This window comes from Paramacrobiotus metropolitanus, unplaced genomic scaffold (genome assembly GCF_019649055.1).
Source record: "Paramacrobiotus metropolitanus isolate TYO unplaced genomic scaffold, Prichtersi_v1.0 Parri_scaffold0000021, whole genome shotgun sequence".
In the NCBI taxonomy this organism is placed as follows: domain Eukaryota; kingdom Metazoa; phylum Tardigrada; class Eutardigrada; order Parachela; family Macrobiotidae; genus Paramacrobiotus; species Paramacrobiotus metropolitanus.
The window spans coordinates 609390-620500 of NW_026570241.1; the positions used below are offsets into that span (position 1 = coordinate 609390).

The 11111-nt window shown below is 42.3% G+C and overlaps 3 protein-coding genes across 5 annotated transcripts; 1 reads left to right on the forward strand and 2 right to left on the reverse strand.

The window, feature by feature from the left end:
- Positions 1-1082: 1082 nt before the first annotated feature.
- LOC129586611 (zinc metalloproteinase nas-14-like) lies at positions 1083-2648 on the reverse strand. Of its 2 annotated transcripts, XM_055479940.1 has the most exons (5): positions 2617-2648; positions 2198-2499; positions 1940-2050; positions 1686-1748; positions 1083-1627 (listed from the first exon to the last, which is right to left on the reverse strand). In XM_055479940.1, the coding sequence occupies exons 2-5, from the start codon at positions 2466-2468 to the stop codon at positions 1506-1508; spliced, it is 567 nt and encodes a 188-aa protein (XP_055335915.1). In that variant the 5' UTR covers positions 2469-2499; positions 2617-2648; the 3' UTR covers positions 1083-1505. The 2 variants fall into 2 exon arrangements, with proteins under 2 accessions (XP_055335915.1, XP_055335914.1); XM_055479939.1 differs by lacking the exon at positions 2617-2648 and having other exon boundaries at positions 2198-2549.
- Positions 2649-6845: 4197 nt separating this feature from the next.
- LOC129586612 (uncharacterized) lies at positions 6846-7880 on the forward strand. The gene is made up of 2 exons (XM_055479941.1): positions 6846-7079; positions 7145-7880. The coding sequence occupies exons 1-2, from the start codon at positions 6883-6885 to the stop codon at positions 7449-7451; spliced, it is 504 nt and encodes a 167-aa protein (XP_055335916.1). The 5' UTR covers positions 6846-6882; the 3' UTR covers positions 7452-7880.
- On the reverse strand, positions 7769-10709 carry LOC129586608 (astacin-like metalloprotease toxin 1). Of its 2 annotated transcripts, none has more exons than XM_055479932.1 (7): positions 10504-10709; positions 10151-10342; positions 9790-9916; positions 8931-9457; positions 8489-8812; positions 8206-8343; positions 7769-8097 (listed from the first exon to the last, which is right to left on the reverse strand). In XM_055479932.1, the coding sequence occupies exons 1-6, from the start codon at positions 10595-10597 to the stop codon at positions 8207-8209; spliced, it is 1401 nt and encodes a 466-aa protein (XP_055335907.1). In that variant the 5' UTR covers positions 10598-10709; the 3' UTR covers positions 7769-8097; position 8206. The 2 variants fall into 2 exon arrangements, with proteins under 2 accessions (XP_055335907.1, XP_055335908.1); XM_055479933.1 differs by having other exon boundaries at positions 8197-8343.
- Positions 10710-11111: the final 402 nt, after the last annotated feature.

Below are 11111 nucleotides of genomic sequence, written 5' to 3' on the forward strand. Positions count from 1 at the left end.
TGCACAGTTTGACTTGATTTACATGATTTTCAAATTTTTGCACCGCGGACCGGCTGGCCGATTTGCATCGTTTTGCCAAACAGCGCTCGTACGAGAAAAAAAATAATTTGTACATTGTAGAAAGAAAAATAATTTGAGTTGGTTTCTAGCAACAGCGTTGTTCGCAGTATGCTGCATGATAGAATCGATTTGCGTAGTATTTAGCGGGGTATTTCCAGGAAAACCTTTAAATGTTTTGCAGAGGTATGAACTACACGTTCCGAGTAATTGCACGAAACAATTTTGGACCGAGTAATGTAAGTGCGCCCGCTCATGATACATGCACTACGCTTCCGGACGTACCACACAAAAATCAGGGGAGACAAAGATCGACCGACCAGAACATCGGACAACCCGGACAAACCCTAGACGATGGTCCGGCTAACGATACGGTAGGTGATGCAGTGAATAATCTGTCGCATTTCGTTATAAGTACAAGTATGTTTCTTTTACGTTTATGTGTAGCTTAAACTGAAACTGGAACGCCCTCAATTGCGGCACCTTAATTCAAGCCACCCCATCCAACCGACATAATATACCGATTGATGCTGAGTCTGCTGACCAGAACCTCTGCCAAAAGGAACAATCTTATTACTACAGTAGAAGACTTTAGAGATTTTTAACCGAAACTCTATGCCTCCCGATGTAAGTTTAGGTATTCTATTAAACTAAAGAGCATGTCTTTGGCGATCACTGATATGTTAATGGCGAACAAAAACGAGAAAAGTTTCTCGGGCTACATTCTTCTACAGCAGTGTTTAAAGATACTGGTGATAACAATAACAATCGCATTCGCGTCCAAACAATACGATTTTCATACTAAAGAAATGGTTACATGCCATTATAGACCACTCCTATTATGAAGTTAACGCAAGCGTGTAAAACGACCAACAAAATTAATTAAACGTTTATGTGGTATCTTACGACCGAAAACAATAATGGCCTAGTTACCAAACATTATTTAAAATAAAAATACTCGCTATTTACAGCAAGCCTACATAAGCACTGCAAGAAACATGTTGCAGTTTAAGAAACAGAAACCTTGCTGGTACGCGTGTCCATAGTCGCAAGTACTGAATTTAATCCATGATTTGTACAGATCTGTAGTACTTACTATTAAGACTGTGAAATCTTAAATTTAACTGTTTAGCGTCCTTACTCACACAGCAAAGCACTACCGTATTGCGTATTACGATAAAACTGTAAAAGAAACTTCTACATACAATCAGTTTGCAAAACATACGCAATCGTAACTCACAACAATTAACGAACACCCTCTACATGTAATCAAATAAAACCGAGAAAGAAAATCTACTGTTTCCCACGTCTATGTATTTACGCTTACGTTTACGGATTCCCCAAGCGAATGAGTGTACGTAATTCCGTTTTTGTTGCTTCTTAATGGCACCATAAGGCATAAAATCGGTTTGCTCCGTACGCGCATTCTCCTCCCAAGGCAAGGTGTTTCAGCCGAAAGCAAATTCATTGCAGTTGCAACGAGGTGGCTGACCTCCGCATGTCCGTGGGTTTTCAATGTTGGCGATAGTACACAGCCACCAGGTGGTACACAAGACTGTGCATGACACATCTAAACAAAGACATTTTTGAGACAACCGTAGGAATTTTTCATATACATTCTCGCTTACCAACACCGCGAACCGGTCCGTTAAAAATGTTTCCGCTGCTTTGTAAACTGGCTGGCGCATAACCTAGGCAGGAAGTCCACATTAATGATCTTTTCTTTGCCTGTTCTTAGATCCAGTTTGCGTAAGCGGCAGCGAGACAACGAAATTTCTCTGTAGTAGCTATTTCAACGCCAAAAAGGCTCCTTAACTGTGTTGCGCTGACAACCAAAAACTGCAAGGATTTTAGTATGTAAAACGGAGAATCGTGCGAGTACCTAAGTTTGGAGGCGATTCTGTGGTTGTAGTACGTTTTCTCGTGCTACTCTTCATTGTCGTAGTACTGCGATCCGAAGTAGCAGTAATCCTAAACGAACTGGCTTCGTTTCCTGCAATTATAATCCGCTTGAGTAAGAATAATAATCCGCTTGAGCAAGAACGCGGGTCCTTGCTGATGCCCTTAGTTTTTGCAACGTACAATTTATTGAAGCTACAATGTTTAGCAGATCAAATATCTACATCAACGGACACTGCACCTGCACTGTCCCTGCACACTGCAGGCGTCTGCGGCACTTTCTCAAAGTTTTCATCGATGCAGCCGTACGCTTTCTTGATTTTGGTCTCATCCTGGCTACTCAGCCGTCTGCGCTGACCAATCATCTTGTCTTTCCCGAATCGCGGCAACATTGCTGGCCGTTTCCGGCTGATGGCGAATTCGAAAGGGGAATAGTGCAGAATGGAGTCGAAGTCGTACTGCACCCCGTGTGTCGACATATTGGGCAAGATACGGTAATTCATGTTGTACATTCCGGGCTGAATATGGTCGACAAACACTAACCTGAAAGATGTTAGCGACATGTTTTGGTGCATGTTGTTTATACCAGCTAACTGTAAATACAGTACGAGTATACGCACAAAATACCTAATCATGTGGCGTTAGAAAAATAGTACTTACGTAGGTCCCAGTACCAGCTAACTGTAACAGTACCAGCTAACTGTAAATACAGTACTAACTGTAAATACAGTACGAGTATACGCACAAAATACCTAATCATGTGGCGTTAGAAAAATAGTACTTACGTAGGTCCGATGCTTATTTTATATCGTACTTTCCGTGTACAGATTATGATACAACTTGCACCGTACCACTCCTTTCATTTTATAAAGCTAGTGTACTGTACTATGACCTCATTTTAGATGATTTTAGAAGAGATTATCCTTTCGATTCTGTTATCGTTGATCAACGTACCGTTTAGCAAAAGTTTCCTTTACGTAGTTCGTTGTGCTACGTATTCAAATTAAACCTGGCGTTTTAGTTTAAGAAACAGAAGTATTAAGAATTAAGAAACACTCCTACAGAAAAAATAAGCAAAGCAAAAAAGCGGGACTCCTTTGCGGTTTGGCTAAAACTAGAAGTTGGTGAAACAGGCCTGAATGAAGAAGCATTACTGTGCTACCTGCTTAACTAACTGCAAGCTTTGAAGGAGTCACAGAGGTGTGAGCAAGTCGGTATAAATGGTATCTTCCTGCTGGCCAAAGCCAGTGAGGCGGCTCAATAAAATAAAAGTTTTGCGGCTCAAAGGAACAGCTGATTGTCCAACCCTTTATTAAAAGAATATTATCGACGTACACGTACGTTACTGTGCCACACTGTCCCCTTTATTACTATAAGTAAAAATAATCCAAATTTTTAATTTAACGCGAAAATTCCCTGTTCCCCGTCGATTTCTTGTGACCGTTCGATTTCTTTCTGGACTTAACACCCATGCTAGTAGCGGTGGCCAAGTTTTAACGTACTGTATGTTTTCTGGATACATCCAGGTGTTGCGACGCTTCGAGTTTTCTAATATATAATTACTATAATAGGCATGTGCCGCTTTGATAAGCACTTTATTATCTGTAGTATCGTATTTGCGGAGTTGGCTGGTATAAGCGGGGAATCAGTGAAAGAGCGCACAAACATCACCCAGGTTCGAAAGGGTAGTCGTTATTAATAAAGAACTACTCTAATATTTGCTTTCAGTATGATCCACAGGTTCTTTGAAGCCGGAAACGATGTGTCGGTTTTATTGCAGGCGTTCCCATGATCTACTCTACTAGAAGGGGTGTGGTAGCGGCTGTATGTCGTTGGAATTACTGAGCAGGCGAATGCATCACGGCCTTTTTCGCGGTTAACTGTATTGCTGTTTTCGCTTACTTTGGAGTAGCTTCACTGTATAGTTAAACTGATAACAGACGTTCTACCAAAACTGGCGTATTAAATTAACGCCCGATGCTGTGGGGCTGTGGAACGCCATACTACCTCATTACTTGTGCAGAAAATAATATGACGCTGGTAATGTACTCGTATTTTTAAAATTCTTGACATAATAAGCCGACCGCTTGGAACACTGCTTTCCTGTTAGTACTAAACGTGATTTCCTTTTCTAAAGTTGCTACAGCTCAATTTTATCCGCACAGCGGTATTTCAAAATTGTTGACAAACGAGACGGCATTGCGTGAACTGCTTCCATCATTTTGTAAAAGTGCTTGAGTGTTTGCTTGCAACAGGTAATGTACAGATAACAACAGGTCTCGGGTTCACTGATTTTTAACCATCAAAACAATGAAACTTCTTGCCGCTACCAGCCTATCACCAGTACTTCTATATAATCCACAAGCGAGGCCGCAGTATATCAGATTGCAAATACGAGACCGATTCTGCACTTAGCCACTGCATAGTAATATCTGCAGGCTTGCAGCTTTATTTTTTTTAAAAACCCTTGTAATTTGTATTTAGTATTTAATACTATTCATAAAGCTCCTAATTTAAGCTCGCTTTGGTGAGCAAACCCTCTTAAAACAGGCACGACCTACCCTGAGCTGGAATGTAGTTAGCGTGACTAGCTGGTCTCCTTTATGAAGTGCCTCCATTTTCTGGTATTAGCAAAACTAAAAGTACTGAAGTTATTGATTACGCATGCTTTTTTTGTAGTGGACACCGTATAATATAATCGTGATGTGTCAGTATTTGCGACAAACAAAACTCACAAGTACTCACCAACAGACAGTTTGACCTGCTTGAATACGAGACTCTGCCGGTAATACGCAGACACTCTCTGCCAAAGCACTGTCTACACTGCTTGATCGTGTGGCTACAACTTTGTGCCGTTCCAGTTACATATAGGATAAATTGCCTAGGATCTTGGACATTTAAAGTTTGTATTTGCGGTGACATTTGGGCGTGGAGAAAGTCCCATCTGGATCGATAGTTTCGCATCAACTGATAACCGTTGAATTCAAAGTGCAATGATGAGGGGTAGACTAATTCCTGCTGGGCAGAAAATCACGTCATGCGAAGCGTGGGTCTGGTCATTCGAGTGGCACGATCATGAAACACGTTGTGCGTGTTGCTTCCGCGAATCTGCAAAACTGCGGTCCTGCCAAGGATGCCGGTTGTATCGGTACTGTAATGAGAATTGCCAGGTACGAAGCAATACAGGCTTTTAAAATGAGTCAGCGGCTGAGTCTGTCAGCCAACCAACAACAGTTGGCAGATTCTGTCTTAATTTTTTGTTTGACTGTTTACTTATTTTAGAAAGACTGCGTGCTCGTTTTGTTTCTTATACCTTATGCCTTATGGATGTTTCGTTAGCGCGCTGACTGGAAGAAAGAGCACAAATCCGAATGTTCCTTGTTGAAGCGTATAAAAAACTACAGACAGGAAACAGAATCACAACATGATGTAAATCGGATGGTGAGGATGATGCGCTTAGCTTGCGACATGCAGGGCAACACCTCTCGAATATTTTCCACCAATTCAATCATTCTTCTCAAGATTATGAACAAAATTTTTGTAAGTATGTTTAGTATTATTGTAAGAAACTTGGCTTGCAGACAACGCGTTATTGTCCCAATTGTTAATTTTGTTAGTAACTGTACTCATATGTGTTTACAGAATATGTCCAAAGACACAGTCTCCGAAAGTGAGAAACAAATGCCAGCACAGCAAATTCTCAAGATTTTTCCGAGCGTTAACTCAATAACACGACAGTTGGTTTAACACTGCTTGCGCTTGTCTTGTGAATTTGTTCAAACATCGCGTTTGTTTTTACAGAAAACTGGAGTTGGTTAGAGAAAAATTGTTTGAAGGTTTACTGGAAGCCGCGTTTCCCACGGCGGTCGGTGGCCACTCTCTGCTGTCAGATTCCGATATTGCGGACATCATAAAGAGAATTGAATTACATAATCATCTTATTTATGAATACGATGGAGATCGTCCTCTTTTCTTTGGAATGGGTCTTTTTCCGGATGCCCCCAGTGGCTCGATGCCCGAAGCATGCTCCGATCAGAATGCCCTGGTTTCGTTCGATGGACGGACGCTTTTGCTGCACGCTCTGGATGACATTCCGGATTACAGCGGGCTACAAGACGTAAGTAAAAACGGCAGTTTGACATGACCGACAAAGTACTTATTTACTGAACTTGGCGTTGTTTGTATTCAAGCGGAAGAAGTATTGTGTTAATCGATTCACCATGTTCGGCAATCTGTTCTGAAGCTGGTCATGCTCATTCTAATCTTTAACTTTAGTCTCTGTTCTCTCTTTGTTACGTACGAGACGATTTAATGAAATACTAGTACATCAAGCTCGTAAACCGATGTTTTTTCGATCCTGATGTGCGCATTCGTATCTGCAGTGGTGACCTTGCATTTTAATATTCACAACCAAAAGTTATCTTTTATGCCATGATTTCGCATTTCTTGAGTTAAGATGTTGCGGCACTATAGCAGCATCGTTTGTTGTACAACTGCTGTGAATGCCGGTATTTTTGTTCTTCTGTGCAGGTGCTTTTGTACGATCTGAAAGACTTCCCCTTCCGATGGCCAGTGAAAGAACGGAATAAAATTTACGCAGATAGACTGTACGGCGACGTAGAGTGCACGTGTCGTAAATGTTCGGATGCATACGTAAGCGCATTATTATACTTATTCATAGTAAAGTGTTTGTGCGTCTCTAAGCATGGTGGATTAGATAAATTAATATTTTCTAAAATTTTTTATGCTGCAGGAAGCCATCATAAATCCGCTGAAATGCGCCACAAAAGGCTGTACAGAACGCATACCAAGCGATCACCGCGCGCTGCTGCCCTGTGCACAGTGTTGTGCTGTCAACGAAGTTAATCTCCGTAAACTCAAAAGTTTTTACAAAATCACGAAAATGACTTCGCCAATCACCTTGACATGTGGAACGCACGGGACAGCCAGGCGATTATGGTGAAGAAATTTCCACTGTGGAAGGAACTGGAGAAGGCTGATATTCTGCAGCCGGAAGCGCAGCTGCGCTTCGTTCTGGGTTGGGATGTGGCTCGAACGTGCAGCGAATCGGGGCGGTACCAGGAAGCATGGGAACTGTATCGTGATATGATCGTCTGTGTCCGGTAAGTTGATGAGGAAAACGGTTTGCAAATTCCATAATTATAATTTCTGCTTTGAATTTGTGTAGGAACGTGTCTCCTAAATACAGCTTCTATCGGGCGCAGTTTCTTCGCGAAGCGTCAGCGTGTGTATTAAATTGGGGAACGGAATTTATTGGAGGAAATAAGGAACAAAAAAAGCGGCTATTACCGCTGCTCCTGGATGCTGTTCCTTTAGCGATCGAATTAATGAAAGACGCTCTGGATACCTATTCAACATTATGCAAGAAGAGTGTTGTGACGGGGAGGATTGCATCGTGGTTACTGCTGCAAGAAAAACTTCAGGCCCTTGTTTTAGAATTTTCAGAAAAATCTCCCATGCAAACAGCAAAATAAGGACCGTGTTGTCAGAGCGGGACTCTCCGCCCTCCAAACTTGCTATTGCTATTTCTGGGAATCTCCACCCCGTACATTTCCTCGCTGTTTTGACGGATCTGCACCACAGTTTCACTGGCTGCAGATTCCGCTTTCCTCAGTTGGTGGTTTTTTGTGTGGCGGCAACATCGCCAATGAAGTCGACGTTTCCGGGTTGTTCTGTCGAGGATAGGCGCGGCGTTCCATACGACCCCGCGTTATAGTGTTTTGTGGTCGAATTCCTTGGTCTCCCGAATTCTAGTTTGCAATATTTTAACAAAAAAACTATACCATCCTGGTTTTTTTAACTATATTTATTGAACTTTATTCCGATGCGATATACAATCAACATGCTGTAATAATCAACATGCATGTAATCAACATGCTGTAATAAGCGCAGTGCAGATGATAAAAGGCGCATTAAAACACAGAAAACCATAATAACGCCAATAATATTTATGTAGCGCACATTGCACATTTCGTGGCACAGGTCACCATTCGGCGTTCAGCAGTACTGGAAAATCGTCGACATCGTCACACTAAAAAAAAATCGGGTCCGCAACCTTCGGAAGCCTAGTTGCGGCCCAAACAATTGGCTTTGAGATTGAATGCTCGGATTTAGGCGCCACTGAAATGAACGCAGCAGCGAACATATAGAGATAACAAAGATTCAACGCTGAACAGTCATCTAAAAAGTGCAATTTGTGCAAACGGTTATTTACCCTACCTGCATTACCTCAGGGCTCGCAGTGGTCGTTCTTATCCGCACCTCCGTCGCGGCATTTTTTACAGTTTGAAATCGGTTCCACATTACGGCCATCTTTGCACTTAAATAGCATATTTGACAAATATTCACCCTCTCCGACACTATAGCCTGTAAAGCATTAATAAAGTGGTGAAACGCTGAAACATTATGCACGCTTTAGTTTATAGTATGCGCGGAAACGTTTATGTTAGTGCAGATCAACTATCTGTAGTAACGCTGCACGCGCGTATACGGTATATGTAAGGGTTTCTACCTAAAAAACGTAAAAGCTGCCCGCAGTATTGGAGATTTGTCTTGCATTGTGACGTTGGCCCCGCTGTGACGTCTGCGAAAGCTGGGCGGACTTCTGGTGGGCCGCTGCCGGTGTATGTGATGTTGTCGCCGCACGTCATCGTGATGTTGCAATCGTTATCAGCGCCGCACGATGCAAAGGATTTTAGCCCGCCTGGAACACCCACCGGCTGTGTCCAGCACCAAGGGTCTCCGATTTTCATCGCTTCCCAGTAAGCGTACGCCCAGCACCAGCCATGAAAACAGCCGCATTTCAGATGGTCCGAGCATGCCATGTTGGTCCTCACTGAAATACAAAGTATCAGTGAAATTTACCTTTTTCTGCAACCGTTTTCTACATGATTGGGAATTTAGGGCTGAATAACATCATTCAGAAATTAGTCATTTATTTTCGCTAAACATACATGTTCTCTGTTCGGCAAAAAAGGCAGCAAGGTTCTGACTCGATATGCTCGTGTTGAGAGCGGAAGGCGCTGTGGTTACGGTTGTGGACGCACCCACAGGGCTTTGCGTTATTTTTTCAAAGTTATCATCGAGACATCCATAGGCTTTCTGCAGTCTCACGACATCCAACGGACTCATCCATTTGCGCTGACCCATTCTCACTGAGGTGCGGATCTTGGGAATTATGGCTGGCTTATCGCGTTTGATGGCGAAGTCCCAGGCTGCATAGTGCAGGATGGATTCGTAGTCGTACGGAATGCCATGTGTGGGCATACTACGCAAGATGCGGTAGTTCGTGTCGTACATTTCTGGTTGTATGTTCTCAGGATACACCTGCACAAACTCATCCCGATCTGGCCGGTTTTGCTCGTGGTAGAATCCGAGGGCATGTAAGAGTTCGTGTATAATAATGCCTTCTTTCATGCAGTTCCTGCTGAGTCGGACTTCGGTAACGCGGCGAGGAGTCCGTCCCACGTGAGACAGGCAACTAGAATTGTAGAAATGGATATCGATATAAGGTGTGCGAACGCAATACTTGGTTCTGCTATCCGTATTCTAAGTAAGCAATCAATATGTAGCATCATAATAGTACTAAACTAACAGTAATATTAAGGTCAGTTTAATAATATTTCTGGTAGTATGTATTGTACATACACTGATGATACACAAACAACGTTTCGTTTCATATTTGCCCAAAATTCGTGATAAACTGTTGGCAGTGTAATAGTTACAAGCATCCCTGCTGTAATACTAGTATATGTAGTTCAACCTGCTGCCAAAACATACAACGGTGTACGGTATACTGTAGTTACTAGTTACCCTCGTCCATATGGCACGATTGAAATGTGCTCCTCTTCATTTGCACATACTTTGAATTGTACACAATTATCTACTCGGCGCTCTATGGTTCGCAAGGCATTCAGAATTTTTCGACGATCCGCGTCACCTAGAAATAAAGTGATAAACTGAGTTACTGAAGTACAATGACCTGAATGTATTCAATAAAATTAAATTAACTTTGCACACATAACCGTTGGCACTGGCACAATATCAACCGCGTTTGACGATATCGTACAAACAGAAGCCGCATTTTTTACGCCGAATCTTAAATTGCATATGTGATAGTGATGGTACGATGAAGTTAATCTGCAATTTGCCTGTATCTTTCGTGCAGATTTACCAAAAGCTGGGTGTATGAAGTAAGGAACACCTTTCCCGCTATCAGGCCAATAATTGAACGAGACCCGGTGGTCTGTCTCATCCACGTCTGCGGATGCAAGCAGGGCATACCCCCCATCGTCCCAAATGATGTCATCTCCAGTTTCCGGTTCTGTTGATTCATTAACCGATAGATCTATTCTGCTCTGCCAGTCTGCAAATAAAATTCACACAACATTAAGGAGATTACGCATCTAATCGGATACAGAAGCAGTATTTTCTTATAAAACATTGGAGTTCTCAAACTTCTGCAATTTTTTCTTTAGGTAAATATTAGTGATATATCAAGTTTACAACTATGACATTATCACACACCTGTCGGTAAATCCGCGCAGTAACTCTGTATAAAATAAGTGTACAAGCATAAGGCGCGTAAACTAAGGATTAACGGAGCACTGTGTGCGAACATTTTTTTAAAAAAAGGTTATTAAGCACTCGTACTTTCACGCTCCTTATTACACGCCAAACCTGAATGGTTTGCAAAGAACTGCCCTACCAGGTTTATTTCACTTTTAGTCTGTATGTTGGCAAGTCTTCAGACACGATTAGCAGAACTGATTGCAAGTCTTTAATCGTCTATGGTCTTATCGGTAACATCTTGATACAAGTGTGAGTTAACTGTGAGAAGTATGTAAGTACCGGTGCTTACTCGACTACTACGTACTTTCTGTTGCGTTCTGGATTCGCGCTGTTGGTCGCAGGCAGCACTGTGAAAAATTTACTGGTTACACGAGGAAGATCTGTTGAATGAAGTTTTCTTTTGGTACTGCATTAGCCTGTACGCATTGCATTCTACCTAGTGTCGCTACGTTTTCCACTATGCCTTTGCCGATTTGCGTTACTCCGACTGCAGTGACGCCGACTAACTGCACTATGTTGGTACTGTGATTTATCCGACTTTGTTGTTGCTTATCTGTTCCTAC

Bases quoted from the DNA above. Each gene is read 5' to 3' on its own strand.
- LOC129586611 (XM_055479939.1), bottom strand. From the start codon at position 2,531: ATGCACCAAAACATGTCGCTAACATCTTTCAGGTTAGTGTTTGTCGAC. The intron at 2,051-2,197 runs GTGCAGTGTCCG...TTATAATTGCAG, and splicing joins AGTGTGCAGGGACAGTGCAG to GAAACGAAGCCAGTTCGTTT. The intron at 1,628-1,685 runs GTAAGCGAGAAT...GTCTTTGTTTAG, and splicing joins CGGACCGGTTCGCGGTGTTG to ATGTGTCATGCACAGTCTTG.
- LOC129586612 (XM_055479941.1), top strand. From the start codon at position 6,883: ATGTGGAACGCACGGGACAGCCAGGCGATTATGGTGAAGAAATTTCCA. The intron at 7,080-7,144 runs GTAAGTTGATGA...GAATTTGTGTAG, and splicing joins GATATGATCGTCTGTGTCCG to GAACGTGTCTCCTAAATACA.
- LOC129586608 (XM_055479932.1), bottom strand. From the start codon at position 10,597: ATGTTCGCACACAGTGCTCCGTTAATCCTTAGTTTACGCGCCTTATGC. The intron at 10,343-10,503 runs GTGTGTGATAAT...TTTTATTTGCAG, and splicing joins CTGCGCGGATTTACCGACAG to ACTGGCAGAGCAGAATAGAT. The intron at 9,458-9,789 runs GTAACTAGTAAC...CTACAATTCTAG, and splicing joins ATCGTGCCATATGGACGAGG to TTGCCTGTCTCACGTGGGAC.